The following is a 26,737-nucleotide window of genomic DNA, read 5'->3' as shown; positions in this document are numbered from 1 at the left end:
TTTAGTAGAGACAGGGTTTCACCATGTTGGCCAGGCTGGTCTTAAACTCCTGACCTCAAGTGATCCACCCACGTCAGCCTCCCAAAGTGCTGGGATTACAGGTGTAAGCCACTGCGCCCGGCTCAAATTTCCTCTTCTTATAAGAACACCAGTCATATTAGAGTCATCTACTCTAAAGACTTCATTTTAATTTAATTACCGTTTTAAAGACCCTGTCTCCAAATACCATCACATTCAGAAGTATTGGGAGTTAGGACTTCAACATAGGAAGTGGAGCGGGGGTTGGGGCAGGGGTGCACACAATTCATCCCATAACATGTCTCCACAGCTTTTGACTGTTTCTGTCCACGTGGTCAAGTTTGAGGCTGTCTGCCAGTTCATGCAGGCATGTGACAGGTCAGGGAAATCCTTGGTAAGTCTGGGAACCTGGAGCCTGGGGCCTCTCTTCTCTGAAGCCTTGCCAGTTCCCTTAGGAGCTTCCAGGGACCAAAGTGAAACACCCAGGGGTGGAGGGGGTAAGGAGCCTTTCTAGAACACCTTGCAAATCTTGTTGATGGCTTAGATGTTTACAAAACCCTAGAAGAATCTTAACCTCCTTGATATGAGATCCCGGAAGCAAAGAGTTAAAAGCCTGGCTGCCTACCTAAGGAGGAGGAGAGGGGAGTGGAAGTAAAAGAAGGCATTGATTATGATAGAAAAAATGTTAATAGAAGGAGATTTTTGAAAGCCAAAGAGAAAATTCAACTTGAGTCCGCTAGTAGTGTGTGTGCTCATCTTCCCAAGACGGAAGTGCCTCTCCTGTCTGACCTCCTAGCCCAGCTTCGGTCTGGAACACATTGGGTCCTAGGCAGCTAGTAGTGAATTGGCTCAGAAAGTGTTTGAGGGCTCAAGTGAGTCCAGGAATGATGGCTCACACCTGTAATCCCAGAATATTGGAAGGCTGAGATGCGAGGATTGATTGAAGCCAGGAGGAGTTCAAGCCTGTATAGTTAGTGATATGTCCTCAGCAGAGACCACAGGACTGTGATTTGAAGAGAAGGATATGGGTTGAACTGCTTCCTACTGCCACAGCAGCTCTCTGGCCCCGGAACTGGGGCAGTTCCTTCATCATCCCACCTCTGTCATCGCAGGAATCCCAAGGTGTCACACTTCTCAGTATTGTTTCCTTTGCAATTTGATGTGAACTTGGCACATTTCCAAGGTGGAAATGACCCGCTCATTCGTTATTTTTGGGACCTTGGTGGCCCCATGATAAGGGAAATGATGGATGCCTGGACTTGTCTTCTGGCATTGAGCACCAGATATCGGGGCCCTCTACAGGACCAGCCTATGAGGCAGAAAGAGGCTGAGGTCTTAAAGACATACTTCCTTGGAGTTTGATGTTTCCTCTTGCTTTCACAGCTGTCAGAAAGGGCTTGTTCTGGGGTGACCTGCAGGTTGCAAGGCTGTGGAAACGCAATGGTGACAGTGTTGAATGGCTTGTCCCCATCAGTGAGCTTTGGTGTCATACCAGTGGGATGACTTTCTGGTGGAGGGCCAGCTTCCTGCATTTCTGTGACAGCAGGCTGACGGCCCGACAGAGGCATGGCTGTAGACGTTAAGACATTTCTGTAGACATTTGTTCTGGTTGTTGTCCTTTTTTGTCTGTTATTTATTATTTATTTATCATTATTTATTTAGAGACAAGGTCTCACTCTGTCACCAGGCTACAGTGCAGTGGTGCAATCATGGCTTATTACAACCTTGATCTCCTGAGCCTAAGCGATACTCCCACCTCAGCCTCCCGAGAGGCTGGGACCACAGGTGTGCACCACAATGCCTGGCTAATTTTTAAATTTTCTGTAGACAGGGTCTCACCATGTTGTCCAGGCTGGTCTCAAACTCTTGAGCTCAAGCGATTCTCCCACCTTGATGTTCCAGAGTATGGGGTCATAGGTGTGAGCCATCGTGCCTGCCCTGTTTTTTATTTTAATTGTGGTAAATACATAAAATGTAAAATTTACCTTCTAAACCATTTTTTAGTGTCCAGTTTTGTGGTATTAAGTACATTCACGTTATTGTGCAACCATCACCACCATCCATTCACAGAATTCTTTCAACTTGCAAAACTGAAACTACGCATTTAACAATAACTATCCCTTCCTTCTTCCCCCTTCCCCAGCTCTTGGCAACCACCATTCTACTTTCTGTCTCTATGAAGTTGTCTACTCTAGTAACCTCATATAAGTGAAATCACGTATTTGTCTTTCTGTGACTGGCTTATTTCACTTAGCATAATGTCCTCAATGTTTATCCATGTTATAGCATGTGTCACAATGTCCTTCCTTTAAAAAAATTGAGTAATGTCCCATTGTGTTTATATACCACATTTTGTATATCCATTCATTCATTCGATACTTGGGTTGCTTCCACCTTTTGTCTTGCCCTTGTTTTTGAGAGGTTAATCCATCTATGAGGTCCTCCAGGCATCAAAAGAGTTCCCCAGTTCCCTACTTTCAAGAAGTTCGCTATCCCTAGCAAAGATGCAAAGAACAGATACATGAAAAACTAAATCATGGCACAAAAGGTGTATGAGACACCAGTTCAAGATGTATCCTATGAACGTAGGTGTAGATTTGCAAAATGGCTGGCGTGGAGTTTTTGGAAGAGGATGGCTTAGAGAGAGTATGGACTTAAAGCAGAGTTAGGAAGCCCAAGCTCAAATCCTGGCTTTGTGACCTTCCTATCCTTGTCGCTTTGAGTGAATTATTGAACCTTTGTAACCTTTAGTGTTCTCATCTGTAAAATGCAGATAATAGTACTTACCTCATAGAGTTGTTGAGAGGATTAAGTGAATAAATGTAGGTAAAAGATAGGCATGGTGACTCATGCCTGTAATCCCAGCACTTTGGGAGGCTAAGGCAGGAGGATTACTTGAACCCAGAAGTTCTAGACCAGCCTGGGCAGCATAGTGAGACCTTGTCTCTAAAAACAATTTAAAAACTTAACTGGTCATGGTGGTGCACACCTGTAGTCCTAGCTGCTTGGGAGGCTGAGGTGAGAAGATCCCTTGAGCCCAGTAGTTCTAAGGCGGCAGTGAGGTATGATTACACTACTGTACTCTAGCCTGGGGAAGAGACCAAGACATTGTCTCTTAAAAAAAAAAAAAAGTAGGTAAAGATTGAAACAGCTTGGCACACAGTTAGAACTCAGTACTAAAATATAAAGGAGATAACATATTGCCCACTAACATTTTGGCTATTTTTAATATATTGTTCTTGTCTTTTTAATATGACCACAGATACTCTTTAGTATCTGTTTGCTGCAGTTTTTGCAGGTATTCATGGTCCCTTTTATGCCTTTCTTATTTTACCTCCTTTTCAGATTATGATAGTTTTAGCAAAGATAGTATTCAGTTCTAGAGAGTCATTATCAAGGAAAGAGAGAGCTCTTCATTTGGTTTTATCAGATAATAGATAACAATAAATATGACCTGACTTTCTTTGCACTGGGAAGATAGAGAATGGGGAAGGAGAATGACTATTAGTCATTCTAACGTTAGTCTGTTTTATCGAACTAACAAAGGAGTTAACTTTCTCCAACTCTGGGCAGATTACCCAGAGTGGGATGCCAGGTTCCAGTCTGTTTTGGGAGAACAGTGCTATCGTGGCTGATCTCTCAATTAAGGACTTCATATTTAGATTATTTGAATCTCAAACATTGAAATACTCTCATTTTTCCAGCAATGATTATTAAGAAAACTTTGTAAAGTTACAAATAAAGTGAAATTGAAAAGGTTTGCTGAATGAAGTATTTCATATTGAAAGGCCTTCTAGAATGTAGGTTTCAAACACATCGGCTGGCTGGTGCATTACTTACTCTATTCCTGTTTGGCTGCTGCTTGGTATTTCCCACTGAGGAGTTTATTGACTTCAAGGCAATTGAATCCATTATTAGCCAGGAGAAGAAAACATCTGAGTTTCCCTCACCCAACAATAGATTTTTTTTTTAAATGCATTGTGCACAGTCCTCTTAAAAAAGGCATCAATGGGGGGTGGGTGTGAACAGAGGAATTTCCTCCTCCACCCTGGCTGTTGCTAAGCTGTAAGCTAATATTGTGAGAGACAAAAAGTATCAAGGTCTCAGCTTTCTTTCAGATACTGCTTTGTGTTTCTGTTTACTAGTATTAATGAAAATTTCTCTGAAAATGCTGGTTAAAACTGAATGGTTTGTACTTTAATTTGCATACTTCTGAGCTTTACTTAGATTAATGCAAGGTACCTAGGCTTCCTAGACATCTCCTAGAGGTTTTTTTTTTTTTTGGTGTTGTCTTTCTAATGGAATTTCTGACCAACAGTTTCCTTTATGTGGACAATTCCTTAATCTGCTGAAGTAGGTAAGGTAGTTGTGCTGCCTTAAAATTTATTTTTATATTTGTCATTAAAAACAAACATGAAACTTGGAGGTTTATTTTGTCTATTTAAATTTTGACACTTTCATTTTGACAAAATCTTTTAAGAATAATGATGAGGCAGCAGTGATTGAAATACAATTTGTGTGGCTTTTAGGCAAGTGAGCATTTAGCCAGTAAGAATTTCCCATATTGGGTTTAGAGTTGTATTTGCTTATATTCCAAACTCTCTTTTTTTTTTGGTAAGACGATAATTTTGAGTATCAGTAGAACTTGGGGCAGATAGAATTACAGAACGTGGAATGTATAATCCTTTTGGGATTTGTATCTTAGTTAAGTAAACTTTCATGATAGATTGGTTAAGGAGGACAAAGTCTTCAACAGATTTCACTTGGCTGATTTTGTTTTTCTGTTCTTTTTCTGTTTTCCTGATGAGGCTTCTGTACTTCTCCCTTTAAGGAGGCCACTGAATAGCATGAAAATAAGGGGTATGGGTGGTGGTAGTTGCTGAGGGGAATGACAATGGGTTTGGTAACACAGCATGCTAATATCATGCAAATAATGAGATGATATAGGAATCTCTGCTGTAGTGGTGGGTCTGAGGTTTTCTCTAGTGAGGGCAAAACTGGAGCTTTAAAAAAAAAATTAAATAATTTTTTTTGAGACAGGGCCTCTTTCTGTTGCCCAGGCTGGAGTGCAGTGGTGCCAACACAGCTCACTGAAGCTTCCACCTCCCCCGGGCTCAAGTGATCCTCCCATCTCATCCTCCCGAGTAGCTGGGACCACAGGTGTGTGCCACCACGCCTGGCTAATTTTTAATTTTTTTTTGTAGAGAGAGAGAGAGTCTTGCCATGTTGCCCAGACTGATCTCGAACTCCTGGCCTCAAGTGATCCTCCTGCCTCGGCCTCCCAAAGTGTTGGGATTATAGACATGAGCCGCCACACCCGGCCTGGAGCTTTCTTAAAAGAGAACTTTCTTGGTTTGCCACACCTCTGGGTTAACAAGGTGCCAGAGATAATTAGCCCTTGGTTGGGAGAGTGTGGGACTGTTCGCTATGGAAGGATCTTACCGTATAGAAATGAAACCCTAATGTAGGAAGGGAGCTAACATTTTTCGGTGTCACCTTGACTTAATTTGCAAAATGTTTTATTTTCTGAAGCCGCAGTGTAATTTACATATGCACCAAGAACAAAGGTCTCTAAAGAGAAGAGGTTGTAGGGAAAGAGCCCGACAGAGGTAGGGAGGCCAGAATGAACCACTGAGTTATTCCACCTGTCAAAACCTTGGTTTTGTAAACTGCAAAATAGGGCCAGTAATACCTAGGATTAGCCGCTGCTGTTAAGAATTAAGTTCAGTAACAAGTCCGACATGGCTGGCACATGCTGTTTTCAATAAATAGAAATTCTGCTTCCAACCATTCAACATCAAATGAGCTGACCTGCAAAACGTGTTTTGAAAACTACAGATATTAATTTTCATTTGTGTATGCCTGTTAGTTGACTTCAAAACATTTGTTTGTGCCAGAAACAGAAGAGAAATATCCTTTGATCATGAGACAGGTTCATTTTTAGTGTGTTGAGGCCACTCCATGTCATTCTTGTGGCTTGTTAATGTGGTTAATTTAAACCCTTCCGTATTCTTAATGGGGCAGGACCTTCAGCTGTTTTCATGTTCGTGTTCTGGGGTGTAAATTTCTAGGCGATCTTGTGGGCCTCTGTCAGCTCTGAGATTAAATGACATGTGCATTTGCTTATTGGATTCTTAACTCTAAAACCCTGCGATGAGGACTAGGAAGGAGAACCAGGAGGCACTGAGGAAACAACAGCTTCCACATGGCCCATCTGCTTTGCAGAACCTGTGTCTTTGGGGCACAAGTGAGCTGGAGGTGGAGCTGCAACAGAGTGAGTCCTCGTGGCCACTCCCATGCACTGGCTTCCGCCTGGTCTGATTATCAGGAATGATGCAAACATGATTCAGAGATAGTTTTATAAGAATTTTTACTTTGGTTAAATCATAATCAGGCGGCTATTTCCGTTTTGCTAATGTCACTTGATTAGCTCAAGATGCCCAGCCCTTATTGTCCTGACTCATGGAGGGAGGCTGCTTGCTAAGTAATGGTGAGACCCAGGAGAGGAAGAGGGTTGGCGGCCATCCCCACCCGAGGGGCATCCTGGAAAACTCCAGAGAGGGAAGCCTGTGACCATGACTCCTAGCAGAGCGGTACTGACAACTTAGCCCAAAACCCATAGTGGAAACACTTTCACCTACTCTCATACATTCATCTTCCCCTGAGAGGAAGCGGAGCCAACGTCATCCAGTCCCATTCTGCACTCAAACGCAGTCTCAGGGAAGCTACGGGAATGGTTCAAGGTCACATGCTTATATATGGCAAAATTCCAAATGCAGACAGACAGCTAAAATTAGGGGAGGGGGAGACCTTCTCTTCTCTTTCTACTTTAAACTATTTTATATTGTTTGGGTAGTTTCCAAAGAACAATGACTATCTTAAAAAGAATTTTAAAAAGTAAATTTAAAAACTAAAAAGTTTTAGGAACTAAATTTTAAAATCTCTGTTTATTTGTGATGACTCATATTTTAGAAGATGAAAAAAGAGCCTCATCAATTCTTCAGTCAAATCCTCTCATTTTTGTAGACCAGAGGACTGAGAAAAGTATAAGTTGGTCAATTGTGATGAGCTGGGTAGTGGCAGAAAAATCTGTTTTAAAACTTAGTAGGCTCACTGGGATGATTGAAGCTCTGTGTTCTGCTTAATACATGTTTAACTGCCTGAACTAACTCAGATGACTCCATGTTGTACCATAGAGAGAGGCGCCTGACCTTTGGCTTTGGGGTCTATGAGATCCCAGTCAGAACATGGCACTTTTAATGTCTTCATGACCTTGAGTATGCTACTCTTCCTCTTTGCATTTGTTTTTTTTTTTTGTCTGTAACTGGGTGTAATAATATCCATCTTACAAGGTTCGAATTAGAAATCAGAGGCCAGGTGCGGTAGCTCATGCCTGTAATTCCAGCACTTTGGGAGGCCGAGGCAGGTGGATCACTTGAAGTCAGGAGTTCAAGACCAGCCTGGCCAACGTGGTGAAACCCTGACTCTACTAAAAAAATACAAAAATTAGCCAGGCGTGGTGGTACGTGCCTGTCGTGTCAGCTATGTGGGAGGCTGAAGCAGGAGAATCGCTTGAACTCAGGAGGCATAGGCTGCAGGGAGCCCAGATCATGTCACTGCGCTCCAGCCTGGATGACAGAGCGAGACTCAGTTTAAAAAAAAATAAAGAATTGGTAGAACCCATCTGAAATTGCCATTTTTATAGGTCAAATGGTCAAATATTAGGAATTTCATATAGTTCAACTCAATGTTTGGAGAATCTGGTAGGTACTCAGTAATAGTTACTATTAGAGATGTAAAAGGGGATAAACATAAAATTCTTATGGCTGCTTTAGCGAGGTCTCAAATGTTATTTTATCCTCTCTAGGAAATGACTAACAGGAATATAGCTTTTCACTTTTTTAAATTGGTCAAGATCTTCTGTGACTTTGGAAAGCCTGCCACTTACTGAGGGTCACCTCTACTCATGGCTCCCAGGATGCAGTCCATCTTATTGACATCTTTGACCGTTCACAGCTCAGTTCACTTTCTCCCTCTCTATGCTTGGTCACTTGGATGGATACATGTCTTCTGTAACTCCTCCTTCTTTCAGTTATCTTTCAATGAAGATCAATTATTTTTCATTTAAGAATCTTTCTGTGCAATGATTGTTCTATGCCCTGATACATAGAAAATGGGCATATTTTCTAATTACTTAGCACTGCCATTCTTTCTTGTGGGTAAATTTCAGCTAAAATTATGTCTATGGAATTCCCTTAGACTTAAGTAGTATTATTGAGTGATAGGAACCTGGGGGTGATTTGGGAGATGCCTGTGCTCTGCCCATCACTGTGTTATTAACTAACCTTATATAGTCTTCATAGGACTTTTTTATATATGTACAACATCAGTAAGATCATTATAAGTCAAACATTTGGTTATCTGTGATTTTCTCACCATTTCGTGTTTATAGATAGTGCAGATAGTGTTAGGGAAACAGTGAAAGGTGAGTTATTAGTAGTTCATACTATTAACTCATTTTATTGGAATTTCCAGTTTTTCCTTCTCAAAGTTTTTCTCTGAACCAGTATAACCCTAAACCTAGGAAAGTACCTGCTTAAGCCTGTTGGTAAAATATAGAATCTTAACTACATTCCAATGTAAAGAAAACTGTTGATGTGGGCAAAATGAGGGGGAGGAGAGGGAGAAAGAAGTGGCAGAGAAAATAAGAAATTCCAAATCTTCATCACTTTCCTTAGGACTCGGCCACGAGGACAAAAAGAGCCTCTCATAACCCAAAGTCAAACTGCCCACTGTTGCTAGGGATGGCGGGTTCTCTCTGGACCACCTCTGTGGCTGAGGCTGGCAAGGGGCCCATCAGAATGGAGCGGTCCCTGATCTATCAAAAGTCTCAAAAAACTGTCTGCTGCTAAGCTTGGGTCTTTCCAGAATCATATGGATGATAGAATTTGCTTATAGTGTCATGCATGGGAAAGGAAGAGAAACTAAAGGCAGACTTTAAAGGAATTACTTATCTCTGCCCTCTAGCATCTCTGAGAATTGTGCTAAGGATTTGTTGCAAGAATGGGAGTAGATGAAGAAGCCATTGGTTTGAGTGAGATTTGGAGTTAGGTGTAGTAATCTTTGGATGCTGGCGTAGTGTCTTGTTTGAGGGAGCAGTGTTCACAGGGCATAAATGCTATAGAGGTGTCTGAACCACTTGGAGCCACAATCTGTCCACATGATCTTGCCCTTCAAATGCAGCCTGCATGCCCAGATAACCCACCTTGGGGAGTAGCCAAAACTCAGGCTACTCTGTCGGCTGGCATTCTTTGTCCCCTGACTTCTGCCCCAGCTCTACCTTGGTTGATACCCCAAATGCTCCTTCTCCTCTGGCCTACCTAGTCTGCTTTCTCCCCTTCTTACTTGGTTAACTTTGCATGTGACCATTTTGATTCTCTAAAGAGAATCATTCAATTAGAAAATGGAAACTTGAGGCAATGAGAGAGAGGAGACATGCATCACTGTTTATTTTTATATTTTATATTTTAATTTTATATTTCACACAGCACCAAGCCCAAACTGTTAAGCATTGCCTTAGGAAAGGTTTCTACCATTGTGCTTGCCAGGTATAAGAAAGGAAAATTACAATTGATTCTGCAATTTCTTTTGTAATAATCATCATAAATTCCAAAACACAGAATGAGTCTTTAGTGCGAAACCCTGAAGCCTCTATCTGCAAGTCCATCTTAATGACAGTTTTTGTTCTGAGCAAGAATGCATCATTGCTGGTCTTGTGTTTTCAGACAAACAAAAAGCTTTTAGGAAATAAGAAGCTTAAGTAAAAAGACTACAGGTTGTTCTCTCCGGGGAGTTCCTGGACGCCTTCTCAACTGGGACACTTGAAGTGAGCCGCATGACCTGAGCTGAGAATTGCCATGGCTGATACAGCTTTTATAGGGTGTTTTACATGGACACTTGACACTCTTTGGATCACTTTGTGTGTGATCTAGACTCACACCAGGGTTAGCCTGGCTTGTTGTTTTATCTCAGTTAAAAGCCTTTTGTTAAGAGAACAAACAAGAAAGTTCAGATAGGTCAAGAAAGCCAGCTCCAAGGATATATCTAGAGGACAAATCATATTTATTTTTCAAAGTTTCCCCAGGGATTAAAGGTTGCACATCTAAATGTCACCACTTCTGTGACTTTGCAGATAAACATTAGATTTACCTTTGGCAAACTGGAGTGACTACATTATGGGATTTCCCTCCCTGGCGTCTTTTCTCTGGGAAAGTCCTGAAAAAGTGTTTCCGGGATAGTATAGTTCTTAAATGTAACTAACTAACTTATTATGAAATTCTGTTAGTTTTTTTCTGGAGGCTGAACATGGATTGCTACTTAGTATACCTTTTTTAATGATTATATTGTCCCATCAGGATACTTATACAGCTGCATGTGTCTTCCCACAAAATACATATTGATGGCAAAGGGAATATAGTAACCTGGCAGTAGAGAAACTTGGCAGATACCACCTTAATCAAATAATCAAATCTAACACCATCAGTAATTGGACAAATTGGCATTGTGCACCATTTGATGAGATGCACAGAGAAAAACACAGCATCGCTTCTGTGATATTCCTGCACAAATGCTTAAGTTGGATCTAATCATGAGGAAATATCAGATAACCCCAAATTGAGGGATGTTCAACAAAATAACTTATCTATAATCTTTAGAAGTCCCAAATTAGCTGGGCATGATAGCTCGCGCCTATAATCCTAGCTACTTGGGAAACTGAAGTAGGAGGATCCCTTGAGGCCAGGAGTTTAAGCCTAGCCTAGGCAATATGGTGAGACCCCATCTCAAATAAATAAATAAGTAAAAGTCATGAAAGACAAGGAAAGACCAAGAAAGTACCCCAAATTGAAGGAGACTAGAGACATGAGACATGGAAGCCTGGATTGGATCGTTTTATTGGTAAGAAAATCATTGGGACCAAGATTGAAATTTGCATGAAGTCTATGGTTTAGATGGTGGAATTCTATCAATGTTAATTGCAAGATTTTGAGGCTAGACTGTGGTTAGGTGGAAAAAGTCTTTGTTTTTAGGAAATGTACCCTGAAGTATTAGGAATAATGGTGCATTATGTCTGCAACTGACTCCAATGGTTCACAAAAAAAATTATAAACACACACATGCACATATACACACCATGTAGTATTCTAATTTTCAGAACTAGAAATGGGTTTTTAAAATGTCTCCATACGCCCGGTGTCATGGTTCATGCCTGTAATCCTAGCACATTGGGAGGCCGAGGCAAGTGGATCACCTAAGGTCAAGAGTTCGAGATCACCCTGGCCAACATGGCGAAACCCTCTCTCTACTAGAAATACAAAAAACTAGCTGAGTGTGGTGGTGCATGCCTGTAATCCCAGCTACTTGGGAGGCTGAGGCAGGAGAATCCCTTGAACACAGGAGGCGGATATTGCAGTAAGCCGAGATCATGCCACTGCACTACAGCCTGGGCAACAGAGTGAGACTCCATCTCAAAAAAAAAAAAAAAAAAAAAAAAGAAGTCACTATAAGAGATGGATTAGAAGAATGGGTTCTTGAATGCAGGCACAATTCTTTTTGTTGTCAATTGACAATCTTGAAAAAATTCTGGCTGAATATTGGTGTGCCAGCTGTTTCTTGCACCAGACCTGTAGTTCACCCCTACTCTTCTGAGGCTTGAATGGAAAATAATTTCTAATGTGTTGTAAAATTTACCAATTTGGTATTGCTGCTGTAAACAGGATTTTATCTAGGGCTTAGATGCCTTATCTTCAAATTCCACTATCAAGCTAGTACATAAAATTGTTTGAAAACTGAATCAGATTTTTATGAATATTTAATTCATAAAAATGTATAATTTCCCTCTAATACTTCATTTTTCCTGATTATGAAAATAATGCATGCTTATTATAGAAATGTAGACATAAAAAAGTATAGAAAGAAGAAAAGAAAACCCAATCCGAATTTTACCACTCAGAAATGATGTGCCACTGGTAACATTTTAGACTTATTTCCTCCGAATATGTATATTTTAAACTACACTCATTCTCTTTTTTTAACCTCTATAGTCACGCCTATAAAAGCTACCCCTATTCTTGTGATATCATTCTACAATGGACTTTTGTATCCTAATGTTTTTACTCACTTTAGCATAAGCATGTTCCCATGTAGCAAAGTTTCAGATATTTTACCTTTTTATTTTAAAATAATTTTAAACTTACAAAAGAGTTGCAAGAGTAGTACACAGAGTTTTTGTTTTCTCTTCACTAATTGTTAACATTTCTCATATTTGCTTGACGTATGTTATATAATTTATGTCTATATTATATACAGCTGTATAATTTTTAATATTTTTTTCTGAACCTTCTAAAAATAAGTTTCGGGTATCATGCCCCTTTTTATTACTTTAGTCTCAAAAGTGTTTTAAAAAATCAGGAAATTTGACATTGATACAATACTATTACCTAATATAAACTTTATTTTCAAAATTTGCCAGTTTTTGCAAAGTGACCTCTAGCATTTTTTTTTTTTTTTTACCCCCACACCAGGATCCAATCCTGGATCACACTTTGTATTTTGATATCGTCTCTTCATCACCCTCTAATCTGATAAAGCTCATCAGTCCTTTTTCTTTTTTTTTCTTTTTTGAGATGGAGTCTCGCTCTGTCGCCCAGGCTGGAGTGCAGTGGCGCGATCTCAGCTCACTGCAAGCTCTGCCTCTCTGGTTCCCGCCATTCTCCTGCCTCAGCCTCCCAAGTAGCTGGGATTACAGGCACCTGCCACCATGCCCGGCTGATTTTTTGTATTTTTTAGTAGAGACGGGGTTTCACCATGTTAGGCAGGATGGTCTTGAACTCCTGACCTCGTGATCCGCCTGCCTCAGCCTCCCAAAGTGCTGGGATTACAGGCGTGAACCACCACACCCGGCGGTTGAGCCATTTTTTTATGGGTTACTTATTAATTTGAAATTGATCCTGGCATCTGTCAAGGTAACATTACAGTATCATTGCTTGGGGCTCCCTTTCACTTGCCTGTACGGATAAAGCTTTAATGTTTATTTTATGGGCAATTCATAACCTGTAGCACAGGATGGAGGCTGTCACACAGTTTGTACCACCTCTGTGGTAGGCCCAGACCGGCGTTTGTCTCAAACAATTCCAGTAGGCCTTTTATTCAATGAAGTGGATAGATTTGGTGGATACCACTCAGTGAGTCAGAGTTTTGGAATCAATGCTCTCCATAGTTCATAGCATAAGCTCTGGAGCCTGACAATCCTGGGTGTGATTCTCAGGTTAACTACTTGCTGTGTGACAACAAGCAAATCCCTTAACCTGTCTGAGCTGTGGTTCCTTTATCTGTAAAAGGAAGACTGTAGTCGTACTCCTCTAACAGGGCAATACCCTATTAGATGTGGATGAAATACAATAACACAAAGGAAGCCCTTGCATGGTACTTGGCACATGTGCAAGTACACATTCAGTGATAGCTTTCTAGTACATTCACTTCGAGGTTGTGCATTTACAGTGACCAAAACACTTTAACATCTTGTAATGTGGGCAAGTTCTCCCATGGTTATCTGAACTAACAAAGCCATGTGTCAGGTAAATGGTGAGGCTGGGCATGAATCTGATGTCTCTGACTCATGGGTTAGGGGGTCAGGGCTCTCTTCAGGATATCCACTGACTATTCCATAACTGAGTACATGGAAGTCCAACACTGTTTGGACAAAGTTTGAATAAACCCAATGGTTCTCCTTTAGATACATCTTGATTTAGAATAGGCATTAGCAAATGTTTTCTTCAAAGGGCCAGATAGAAAATATTGTAGGTCTTGGCCAGGTGCAGTGGCTCATGCCTGTAATCCCAGCACTTTGGGAGGCCGAGGCGGGCAGATCACGAGATTAGGAGTTTGAGACCAGCCTAACCAACATGGTGAAATGCCGTGTCTACTAAAAATACAAAAATTAGCTGGGTGTGGAAGTGTGTGCTTGTGATCCCAGCTACTCAGGAGGCTGAGACAGGAGAATCGCTTGAACCCAGGAGGCAGAGGTTGCAGTGAGCCCAGATGGCGCTACTGCACTCCAGCATGGGCGACAGAGCGAGACTCAGTCTAAAAAAAAAAAGAAAGAAAAGAAAAGAAAAGAAGAAAAGAAGGGGAGGGGAGGGGAGGGGAGGGGAGGGGAGAAGAGAAGAGAAGAGAAGAGAAGAGAAGAGAAGAGAAGAGAAGAGAAGAGAAGAGAAGAGAAGAAAGATTGTAGGCCTTGCAGACCATACGGTCTCTGTTATAACTACAGTACAACCTTCTTTTGAGTTCTTAGACATAGTGAAGAACACTCCAGTACCTTGAGTCTGGCATATAATAGGTATTTGGTCACTGTTTGCTGAATACAGGAAAGCTTCTCTGTCTATATTTTCCTATGGTGAATTTTTCTGAATTTATGTATTCTTATCTATTTTTAAATAACTGTTTTATTTTAGCACTTATGAATTTTTAAGTTTTGTTTTTGTTTCATACTGTTCTGAAAGGACATTAAAAGCAGATTGGGAAAAGAGCATTTAGCCCCAAATGTAGGTTTAAACATGTTTTCAGATGTTCTTAGTGTTTGTTGTATATCAGTTTATTTTATTTTCATTCTCTTGCACTGAGGGTAGTTTCCAATAAAAACTCTGGAGAATTTAGACAGCTTTTGTTTTGATTAGGAAGATATTTCACTTGCACTCTTGTACTACTGTTGACTCAAATAATTAACAATCATGGCTGAGCAATTTGTTCTTTCAAAAGTAAACAACCTCCCTTTGTAATCTAGAAAAGAATCAGCTGGTGGATACACATGGAGTGTTTGCTCCAAGAACATTTCTCTTGGTGTGGAAAATGGCAGTGGTGGCCTCCTGACTTTCAGGTTGAAATACATTTAGCTGATCTTCGTCAGCAAAAGTGTCAAACAATAGCAGTTGGTTATGACAATTAATTTTAGGAAATGTGTGTAGTTAATTTGAAATATCGCCCTGGGCAGCTCAACCTTGGCTGAATAAGGATGTTTTCTTTTAAAATCAGTACTTTGCTGCCCTCAGTGATTATTCCCTATTAACATGCCAAGAAATATTATTTCCCTTTTGTATGATTTGATGAAGTGCCTCAAAAATCTCCTGGTTATGGTCAACATTTCATCTGATAGGAAGCGAATGTATCTTTCTGGTATGCAGTGAGGAGTGAGAACACACAGCTTATTTTAATCTTCAAGCTCGCCTGTAATCCTAGCACTTTGAGAGGCCGAGGTGGGAAGATCACCTGAGGTCAGGGGTTCGAGACCAGCCTGGCCAACATGGCAAAACTTCCACTCTACTAAAAATACAAAAATTAGCAAGGCATGGCGGTAATCCCAGCTACTCAGGAGGCTAAGTCAGAAGAATCACTTGAACCCAGGAGGCGGAGGTTGCAGTGAGCCGAGATCATGCCACTGGACTCTGGCCTGGGTGACAGAGTGAGACTCCGTCTCCAAAAAGAAAAAAAAAAAAAACCTGCAAGCTGAGATGTTAGGTTAATCTTCAGTCTCCCTAGGTTTTCTCACAAGAAATAGTGTAGAAGAGACTCGGGAAAAAAAATCATCATGATTCAGCCAATGACCAGGGCAGGACTGCCATGTCTAGAAGGTACATACAGAACATGATTCTATGTATCTGTCTTTCTGCACTTGTTGCCTACTGAGAGAATACAGACTTTTATTAGAAGGTTGCTGGGCACGATGGCTTACACCTGTAATCTCAGCACTTTGGGAGGCCAAGGCAGGCAGAAAACCTGAGGTCAGGAGTTCAAGACCAGCCTGGCCAACCTGGTAAAACCTCATCTTTACTAAAAATACAAAAATTTGCTGGACGTGGTGGCAGGAGCCTGTAATCCCAGCTACTCAGGAGGCTGAGGCAGGAGACTCATTTGAACCCGGGAGGTGGAGGTTGCAGTGAGCTGAGACTCTGCCACTGCACTCTAGTCTGGGTGACAGAGTAAGACTCTTGTCTTAAAAAAAAAAAAAAAGAAGAAGAAGAAGAAGATTGAGGATCCCTATCTGAAAAATCAACTTTGTTCTTTCTCTTCATCAGTTTTGTCAGTGTACATTCAGCAGCTACTACACGCTAGGCATAGTGCCAGGCAGCCCTGACCGCTGTTAACCTACTGGTGATTTGAAGACTGCATCCCAGGAGACCAATGATAGTGATGGAAATTGGCAGGCAAGGTTGCTTTAAGGTCTTTAGTATCTTCTATTTTCCTAAGAGAAAGAGAACTTTTGGGAGAAGCCATACATTTTATCTCTTTTCATCTTTATGCCTTACGTTATCAGAAAAAGATTTAATAGGAGTTGCCAATAAGGTTGATAATTCTAGACCATCAAAACCATAGAGGTGTGATGTCAGGTGTAGTAAGAGATGGGAAACACAATGTAAAATGTCTACATGATTCACATGTGCTTAGAGTGCTGTGGCAGAAGTAGAAGTTGCTGTCAGCTAACTGATTTTCTGTTTCTTCTGTCTATAAAAACTGTGCCCATTGTTAATTTAGTTGATAAGTTGAATTTTTAAAGTTTTTATTTTATTTTATTTTATTTTATTTTTTTTTTTTGAGGCGGAGTCTCGCTCTGTCGCCCAGGCTGGAGTGCAGTGGCCAGATCTCAGCTCACTGCAAGCTCCGCCTCCCGGGTTTACGCCATTCTCCTGCCTCAGCCTCCCGAGTAGCTGGGACTACAGGCGCCCGCCACGTCGCCCGGCTAGTTTTTTTTTTTTTGTATTTTTAGTAGAGACGGGGTTTCACCGTGTTCGCCAGGATGGTCTCGATCTCCTGACCTGGTGATCCGCCCGTCTCGGCCTCCCAAAGTGCTGGGATTACAGGCTTGAGCCACCGCGCCCGGCCTATTTTTTTTTGAGACGGAGTCTTACTCTGTTGTCCAGGCTGGAGTGCAGTGATGTGATCGCGGCTCACCACAACCTCCGCCTCTTGGGTTCACGCCATTGTCCTGTCTCAGCCTCCCAAGTAGCTGGGATTACAGGCACCCACCACCATGACCAGCTAATTTTTTGTATTTTTAGTAGAGATGAGGTTTCATCATGTTGGCCAGGATGGTCTCGAACCCCTGACCTCAGGTGATCAACCCGCCTTGGCCTCCCAAAGTGCTGGGATTATAGGCGTGAGCCACCTTGCCCAGCCAAATGTTAAAAGTTTTTTTGAGCTTCTCAGAGGAAACCAATGAACTGAAGGTTGATAATCCGTGGTTTGTGTTATAGTGTTTTAAATCCCTCTGGAGACTGAATGAAAGATACATATTTAACCTGAATGCAGTGAGTAGGAAGAGGCACTGCTTCAGCCTGGTAACATGCAGTTATTCCTTTGAGGGTCTTGCAGAAAGAATATGCACATTTGAGTAAATAGGAGAAGATGCTTCTTCTGATACTTTATTGCTTAATTTTTTTACCACTTTCTAAAAAGTGTGTATTTTGGAAAAATCAATCAACGTAGTTCAACTTGAAGGTTTTCCTCTCTGAAAAGTGATGTATCCAAAGATATTTTTCCTTAGGAGGAAAAAATTCACAACTCGCACCAGAGCATTTCATTGAGAATTACTATTGTTTATGTTTTGGAATTGACATTGTTATAAAGAGAAATTTTGGAAAGGCAGGGGTAGGACTAGAATTGTGGCTTGCATGTTGCCTATAAACATAGATTCCTTTTTTTAGATGTCTGTGTTTCTTAGTGGATTATGTTCTTAAAATAGAACATATCACATTATTCTCTGGCTTGGCAGGGTGTGGTGTTTTGCTTACTGCTTGGGTCAATGTTCTATGAACACGAATCTTTTCACAGAGAATCCCAGGGCTAAAATAATTCCTAGAGGTTAGCCAGTCGAGGCCCCAGCACCTGCTTCCCAAAGGGTCTTCCTGCCAGCCACCAGGCCTCATGCTCCATTGGCAGTCCAGCCCAAGTGACAGGAAACTCTCCCTTCTTTTAAACTGGAATCTCACACCCAGTGGCTTCTCTGCCCATGCCGGGTCCCTGCTGGGGCTTCCCAGAATTCTGTGCAACTCCACTTTCCTGTGAGAGCCCTCAAGGTATTAGAGATTTGGGGTGGGGTTCTCATGCTCACTCCAAAGCCCTCAACTCACCAAACCTTCTTCACCATGCTAAATAGCCCCGGTTCCCCCATATGTGTTTTTGTTTGATAGTTAAAGCTATTTGCCACTGGCTTCAGCCTTTTAGTGTGTGAAGTAAAGAGAGGAACCTGTGTTCTGGTCTAGAACATCACCTCTCTGGTTCTTTGCTTCATAGTTTTCTCGGTATATCCCAAGGTAGTGCAAGCAGTGGCTTTTTGTTTTGTTTTGTTTCTTGAGACGGAGTCTTGCTCTTGTTGCCCAGGCTGGAGTGCAGTGGTGCAGTCTTAGCTCACTGCAACCTCTGCCTCCTGGATTCAAGTGGATTACAGGAGTGTGCCACCACACCTGGCTAATTTTGTATTTTTAGTAGACATGGGGTTTCACCATGTTGGCCAGGGTGGTCTCAAACTCCTGACCTCAGGTGATCCACCCACCGCAGCCTCCCAAAGTGCTGGAATTTACAGGCTTGAACCACTGCACCCAGCCAAGCAGTGGCATCTTAGCATAAGAGGGCCAGGCTCTAAAACACCATAGGAAGTGAAACCTGATATGGTATAAAAATCACCCTTGAGATCACCTATAAAATAAAGTATACAAAAACAACCAGTAGTTTTGTGTCAGAACCCTTTGTAATAATTCTTATGTACCCTAAAGTTTAGAACTGCTGATCTGGCCTAAAGAGTAGAAATACGGGGAAAAATCTCACTTACAAAAGACTTCTGCATAAAGATAGTGGATTGAACACAGGCATCTACTTGCACCCCCCACTAAACAAAACCTCATTTAAGTGATAGAAAGAGAATTTTTGGTTTTGGTTTTGTGGTAAAATGTATTTAACATAAAACCTACCATTTTAATCATGTTTAGGTGTACAGTTCAGTAGTGTTAAGTACTGAACATATTGTGCAACCGTTCCCAACATTTTTGTCCAGAACTTTTTCATCTTCCCAAACGGAAACTCTGTACCCATTAAACAATGACTCTGTAGGGCCGGGCATGGTGGCTCATGCCTGTAATCCCAGCACTTTGGGAGGTCGAGGTGGGCGGATCACCTAAGGTTGGGAGTTCGAGGTCACCCTGACCAACATGGAGAAACCCCACTCTACTAAAAATACAAAATTACCAGGCATGGTGGTGCATGCCTGTAATCCCAGCTACTTGGGAGTCTGAGGCAGGAGAATCACTTGAACCTGGGAGGCAGAGGTTGCGGTGAGTCGAGATCATGCCGTACACTCCAGCCTGGGCAACAAGAGCGAAACTCCATCTCAAAAACAACAACAACAACAACAACAACAACAACAACAATGACTCTGTATTCCTCACTTCCCCCAGCCCCTAGCAACCACCCTTCTACTGTCTGTCTCTACAGTTTGGCTACTCTAGGTACCTTGTATCAGTGGAATCATACGTTATTTGTCCTTCTATACTAACTTATTTCACTTAGGGGAGTTGTTTTAAAAAGGCGTAAGTCTGCAAGCACAAGGATAACAGAAAACAAGGCAACAGCAGCATGGTTTTTGGCATTAGGCTAGGGGTGTGTGTGGCTAAAATAAGGAGGCCTGGTCTGTTTTAATAATGTTGAAACATTTCTGAGCCTTTGCACTTCTTTAGATGAATCAGTTGGTTCTCAGCCTTCCCCATTGACAGCCTAGGATACTGTTTTGTTTTTGGTTTTAAGTCTGCAAAGTTTTTTGTTTTTTGGTTTGGTTTGTTTTTTTTCCTACTTATCTGTCTGCTTTCTATCTTGCAAAGTTTTGTTGAAAAAAATCCATTGGTTCAAAGAGAAGATTCTGTAAGCTTCCAGCGGGAGAAAATAGATCACATACAAAGAGTCAAGAATAGAAATGGGCTTGACTTCTTAATACCAACACTGGCTGCTAGAAGACAATGGGGACAAGACCTTTGATAGCATGGAAGAGCATGATTTTAAAACTAGAACTGTATATTCCTTCAAACTCTTGTGAAGGTAGAATAATGCATTTCACACACAACAAGTTTTTGGAAAGCAACTGGAGAAGATGGTCCATTGAAATGAGAGAGTAAACCAGGAAAGAAAACTACCAGCGATAGAGCAAATGGGAGATCCAACTTGAGAGAGGCAGAGGAAATTTCTAGATGCCGAGGGCGGGAACTCCCAGTGTGACCACTGTGCTCTCGAAGCATGCCAGAGGCCCAGGAAGTGATTTCCTTTGTAAGGTGGAATTGATAGAATATGTGAGGCATCTTGGTGTCGTGAGAAGAGATTTAGAAACATGATGGAAAAGTTTGGGCTTGAATTAGCAAGAGCTATATAAAACACTAAGCAAAGGTGGAGAAATACTGTTACTAACGCTGAAGAAAACAGTAAGATATTCAGGAAAGGAAAATGGACCATCGTTCACCATGTGTCTTAGCTGAAAGTAATGTTACATTATTATAGTATACTGATCTTTAAAAGTTTCCATATAATTATGTTGGGAAGAGTACCCTCATATGGTGAGAGCATAGGTAGGAAGAACCATTAAATTATCATTCTCCATATTGAGAAGTTAATAAATAATGCCAACAATGGAAAAATCACAAAGAAGCAATGTAAATTGTTACCAAAAATCACCTAAAAGAGGTTAAAGTACCAAGGATACCCTTGGTAACTATGGTGGGTGGTTCCAGGAGCTTCCTCAGATACCAAAATCTACAGATGGTCCTTAATATAGAATGGTATAGTATTTGCATATAGCCTATGAAGATCTGTAGATTACTTATGATAGCTAATGCCATGTAAATGGTTTTTATACTGTATTATTTAGGGAATCGTGATAAAAAAAAGTCTGTGGATGTTCACTACAGGTGCAACCATACTTTTTTGTTGTTTGTTTAGTTTTCTTTTTTTTTTTGAGACAGAGTCTCGCTGTGTCGCCCAGGCTGGAGTACAGTGGCGTGATCTCGGCTCACTGCAACCTCCGCCTCCCAGGTTCAAGTGATTCTCCTGTCTCAGCCTCCCAAGTAGCTGGAACTACAGGCTTGTGCCACCACGCCTGGCTAATTTTTTTTGTATTTTTAGTAGAGATGGGATTTCACCGTGTTAGTCAGGATGGTCTCAATCTCCTGACCTTGTAATCTGCCCGCCTCTGCCTCCCAAAGTACTGGTATTACAGGTGTGAGCCACCATGCCCAGCCTAGATGCAATCATACTTTAAAAAATATATTTTCCATCTGTGGTTGGTTGAGTCTAAATGTGTAACCAGAGGCAGAGGGCCAATTGTACTTACTCTTGGGAGGAAAAATTGAAGGGAAGCAGACTGAGATGGTGTGACTTGTAGGAATTGTTGTTTTCTGTAAAGTTCATAGAACTATTAGGCACTTTAAACTATGTACCTGTATATCTTTAATAAAAAATAGTAATTAAAATTAAAGAGAATGTAGATAAAGGAAAGGGAAAGGTACTGAAGGATATGCTCCAGCAAGGTGAAAGGGGTAAGCTGAAAAAGTATAAGAGATGGGATATGGGATACAGGAAACCAATGATATAGAAACTCAAGAGACTATAAAGTCTAGCAGTCAACTAAGCAAGACTGGAGCAGGAAGACCCATGGCTGTGGGACAAAATGGAACAGGTGGATTTTTTGATGTACTGATGTAGAAAATGCTACTGTGATGTTTTACAGATCTGGAACTTTGGGTTGAGTTAGCAATATATAAATAGAAAACTAAGCAATTGGGGAGTATAGTTAACTTCAGAGGCAAAAACCCAAAAAATTAGACGAGAAAACATAATATACTCTGTAAGTCTTCAGTGCACAAAATTTATATGAACCTAATAATAAACACTGAAGAATTTGTGAAGTAAATAAAAATATTGGGAAGACAAGCTGAGGGGGATGCCAATGGATAATGCCTAAAACTGATAAATAGAAAGCAAGATAGCCTAAACTTCATATTTAGACAAGTGTGCAAGTACCATAAAGAAATAACTACAGGCCATGGGAAGTGGCTTACACCTGTAATCCCAGCACTTTGGGAGTCCGAGGTGGGCGGATCACCTGAGATCAGGAGTTCAAGACCAGACTGGCCAAAATGGTGAAACCCCCGTCTCTACTAAAAATACAAAAATTAGCTGGGCATGGTGGTGCGCACTTGTAATCCCGGCTACTTGTGAGGTTGAGGCAGGAGAGTTGCTTGAACCCGGGAGGCAGTGGTTGCAGTGAGCCGAGATTTCACCACTGTACTCCACCTGGGCAATAACAGTGAGACTCCATCTCAAAAAGAAAGAAAAAAGAAATAACTACAAAGAGTTGCAAGTGGTATAAGACTGAGAAGTGGGAGGGGGTGGAGCACTTGTTTGACAATTTAACCCTTAAACTCTATTTGATTTTTAAAAACTATGTGCTTGCTATTTGCATTTTAATATAATGAAGGTAAAAATTAATTAAAATATAAAAAAGAAAAGCCATCTACATGCAGATGTCTGGGCAGTATAAAGGGTCTAAGAGATATGCTTAATACTATGATTATTGAAGAAGTTAATGTCTATGAGAGCACCCAGCACATAGTAGGCACTAAATAAATGTTTGCTGGATTTGAATCTAAAGCATGCTTGATCAGACCTACATAGAGGCAGTTCCTTGAAAAGCTGCAGAGAATGACTTGTACCATTTGCTGACTTTCCAAGATGGGATTTCTTGCTGGGGCTCCACTGATTATTACTGTTGTACCTGTGGGCATAGGGCTCATGACCGCATAGGTGCTTGTGTGTATATGCACATGCATTAAGTTGCAAAGTCAGTCTAAATGACATGACTATCAACCTGTCTTTGGCAGCCATATCACTTTTGGCCCAGTTGACACCATCAGGTTTCTGGACACAGAGGCAGTATTTTCCATCCGTGACCTACAGAGTGTATTTGTCTCAAGTATTATGTACTTTTCCAGTTTCTTTGCCCCCAGTAAATCTCTAGGGTCATGAAGATCATTACAAAACAGATAGTCATTTCATCTCTCTTCTTAAAGCCTCTCCCCCATTGCCATAGGAAGAAGACCCCAAATCCTTGGGATTCACAGCCTATGCAGTCTATGATTTGACCCCCTACCTATTGCTCTGGCTTTATTTCTTGCCACTCCAGACCTCACTCTTTACACTGGAGTAAAACCAACGTCATTGCAATTCTCTGTAAACACTACGCCATTCTATGCCTCAGGTGACTTTGCTTTTGCTATCCTTCCTGCCTGGACTAACCATCTCCCATCTCCCTGTCACACCCAACCCCCAATTCTCTCCACCATGCTAGTCCTTCTTGCTAACATGGCTAACTCTACCCCACTTCAAGACTCAGCTTTATCAGCCCTTGCTCTGAGAAGCCTTCCTTGATCACCTCAAGAGGGGAAAGGTGTCCCCTTTTGTGCTGTCCATCAACAGCGTCACAGAACTAACACATCATCTTAATACTATTAATGTGTCTGATGTGTCGGAGAGGCCCCAAAGGTTTGAGGACCGTGTTTGTCTTGATCACTGCACAGTACTTGACACAGCGCGTTCCCAGTAGGACTGGGACCAGTCTCGCAGGTCTTCACAGTTGCAGTCATTTGTTCAGAGGTGGCTCTTCCCTGCTCTGTTAGAGAAGCCTCATGTCTATTCTTGGAGAATCCCAAGACCATGGCCTCTAAGGTTCCAGCCTTATCATGGTTTGGAGGCTCCTTCACTTCCTTGTCATTTGAATGCAGAACTGGATGCTGTGAATGAATTGTAGAACATGGTTCCATGAGTTCTGATTTTTAAAAAGCCATTTACTAAACAAGGTGCATGATTTCTCTTTTCCCATTTCATGAAGGAGGCACCCTGGCTGGGTGAGCTGGTTCATTTCATTCATCGACTCAACAAATATTTACTAAGTGTCTGCCATATGCCAGTTACTGTTCTAGGCATGTAGGAGATAGTAGTGAGGCAGACGTATGAGGTTTCTGTCCTCAGGGATCTTATATCCTAGAGGAGGGAAGCAAACACAGAGCCATTTGGAGTAGTAATAAGTGCTGAGTAGGGAAGAAAGGGAATGTGGGATGAGGAGGCTGCTTAGATATGCTGATCAAGGGAGGATGTCTCTGAGACAACAGCATTTGTATGTACATTTCTGAATTACAAAAATGAGCTGTTCAAATTGTTACCGGTGGAGGGTGTCCAGGTTCTTGGCATCTTGAACAAAAAATTGGACAAAATGAACAAAGCAAGGAAAGAATGAAGCAACAGAAGCAGAGATTTATTGAAAATGAAAGCACACGCCACAAGGTGTGCTCTCACAAGCAGCTCAAGGAAGCGGTTACAGAATTTTCTGGGGTTTAAATACCCTTTAGAGATTTACCATTGGTTACTTGGTGTATGCCCTATGTAAATGAAGTAGTGGCTCATGATTAGTCTGATTGGTTGCAGGAGGGGACCAATCAGAGGCTGAAGTTACAAAGCTACACCCTATGCAAATATCTGATTGGTTGTGTAAAGTGACCAATCAGAGGCTGCAGTGAAGTTACAAACTTATACTCCTATGCAAATGAAGATTTGGCCCACGGCCAGCCTGATTGGTTGTGGGAAGGGAGCAATCAGAGGTACTTTCAGTTTTTCATCTGCCACGCAAAAAAAGGGTGGGAGGTTTGCAAAGGGAGTAGCTCTGGTCCTTTTGTTACTTCGATGTGGAAAGTTGAGGTTTTCCTTTTGATTCAGTTCTAGGTAGTCAGCGTGAATCGGCTTGAGACCCTGCCTCTAGACCCTATTCTCCTGCCTCAAAATAAAGAGCTATATAGCTGCACTCTGCAGCCACTGGCCACAAGTAGCTATTAAAGTTTGCATTTACTTTTTTTTTTTTTTGAAATGGAGTCTCGCTCTGTCACCTAGGCTGTAGTGCAGTGATGCGATTTCGGTTTACTAAAACCTCTGCCTCCCGAGTTCAAGCAATTCTCCTGTCTCAGTCTCCAGAGTAGCTGGGAGTACAGCTGCATGCCACCATGCCGAGCTAATTTTTGTATTTTTAGTAGAGATGGGGTTTCACCATATTGATCAGGCTGGTCTGGAACTCCTGACCTCAGGTAATCCACCTGCCTTGGCCTCCCAAAAGTGCTTGCATTTCGGACATGAGCCACTGCGCCGGCCTACAGTTTGCATTTAAATTAGCTATATACAATTTTAAAAATCAGATCCTCAGTCACACTGGTCACATTTCAAGTAGTCAGTAGCCAGCCTATGACTAGGAGCACCATAATGGGCAGTGCAGAGCAGTGGGGAGAAAGGACACTGGGGAGACGGATGGGAGAAGAAGTAAGAAACAGAAACTAGATCACTTGTTGGAGAGCACATGTATGCATTTCAAAGAACTGCCTCCTTTAATTTCACTTATTGAAATTGGGGCTGAAGCCAAGACTAGCTATGTCTGATGGAATGTTTTAAAATGGAATGAAAATGATCTCTAGAGATAATATAAAGCAGGTAAAAACCAGCCATGAAAAGATCTTTATTAAGGAATACAGCATGGCTACAGCAAGTCCTGAGATGGAGATAAGTACTAGTTGATTCCAGGGGCCAGTGGATGAGGTCACAGTTACCCTTTGGCCTTAGAAGGAAGGAGCCAGACATCCTAACTGACACCAGGAGCATAATTTACCTAAAATCTTAAAAACAGGACAATGTTAAAAAAAACAAAAAACAACAACAACAACAAAAAAACCCTTCTTAACACAATTCTTAGCAAAAATAGGATTTTGACTTTTGTGTCTTAGGAGGCTAGAATTGTATTCTCATGCCATTACCAGGAGTGCCTGTGCCTTGACTTCACTTTGTATCACGTTTCACAAGATGCTCATCCCTTTTTGCACCTGCCTCTTTGCTAAACAGGTTTTCTTCCTCTCTGTAAAGGTGCCTTTGTTTGAACCAATAGTGTTACTTCTCTTTACTGTAAACAGTGTTCAGTGACTCTTCCTTATCGTGGAGAGCCAGCAGCCTTTTACAGGAGGAGAAAAGTCTTGAAGGTCACTTTCTGATGTTTTATTATAAGTCATCATGACATTAAAAAATGAAAACAAAAACAAAAACAAAAAAACCACAACTGCTTACTGCTTACCCAGGGCATGTTATCCTATTACATTTGAATTCAAGTAACAGTTAGTGTTTGTCAAATCATAATTGATCTGATAAAATGTAATCTGATCATTAGTAGCTGTGTAAAAATAAATACACTTGACTCCTGTTTCATTTGCCCTTGAAGGCTGTAACATGGTGCCAAAGTGTACCTTTGAATCGGAGAAGTCAGGCTGGTTCACGTTGCAGTCCGTGTGCTTCCTGGGGCAGTGTCCACCAGGTGCGTGCGGGCAGGTACAGGATGCGAGCTCAGTCCTGCTTCACCTGAAACTCTGTGACCTGGCAGAGGGCTGTGTTCCTGTGTCCTTACATCAGATGTCCTAGTGAAGAAAGGGAAACCGGGGCGAAGCTGTAGGCACAGTGGGTTCTGAAGATCAGGTATAATTGCGGGAAAGTTAGATCATGATTGCCACCTGGATGCTCTTCTCTCTCTTCACGGTAGGTCTTCGTTACTTTTATT

At 41.5% G+C, this 26,737-nt stretch overlaps 1 protein-coding gene and 1 long non-coding RNA gene across 7 annotated transcripts in view; both read left to right on the top strand.

The window, feature by feature from the left end:
- PALM2AKAP2 (PALM2 and AKAP2 fusion) overlaps positions 1-26,737 on the top strand; it is a 402,567-nt gene that overhangs the window by 297,223 nt on the left and 78,607 nt on the right. Inside the window, exon 1 of one of the 6 annotated variants that reach the window (XM_033237856.1) lies at positions 26,436-26,715. The exons of the other annotated variants lie outside the window; for them this stretch is intronic. Within the exon in view, the coding sequence (XP_033093747.1) occupies positions 26,680-26,715 (36 nt within the window). The 5' untranslated portion in view covers positions 26,436-26,679. Of the gene's footprint in view, positions 1-26,435; positions 26,716-26,737 lie in introns of those variants that run through there. 6 annotated transcript variants of the gene reach the window in all.
- On the top strand, positions 2,965-3,202 carry LOC117098853. Its single transcript, XR_004443616.1, has 2 exons — positions 2,965-2,999; positions 3,031-3,202. It is a non-coding gene; the product is annotated as an uncharacterized LOC117098853 (long non-coding RNA).

This window comes from Trachypithecus francoisi, unplaced genomic scaffold, assembly GCF_009764315.1.
Source record: "Trachypithecus francoisi isolate TF-2019V2 unplaced genomic scaffold, Tfra_2.0 Lachesis_group16, whole genome shotgun sequence".
Taxonomy (NCBI): domain Eukaryota; kingdom Metazoa; phylum Chordata; class Mammalia; order Primates; family Cercopithecidae; genus Trachypithecus; species Trachypithecus francoisi.
This window is presented reverse-complemented; position numbering and strand designations above follow the sequence as displayed.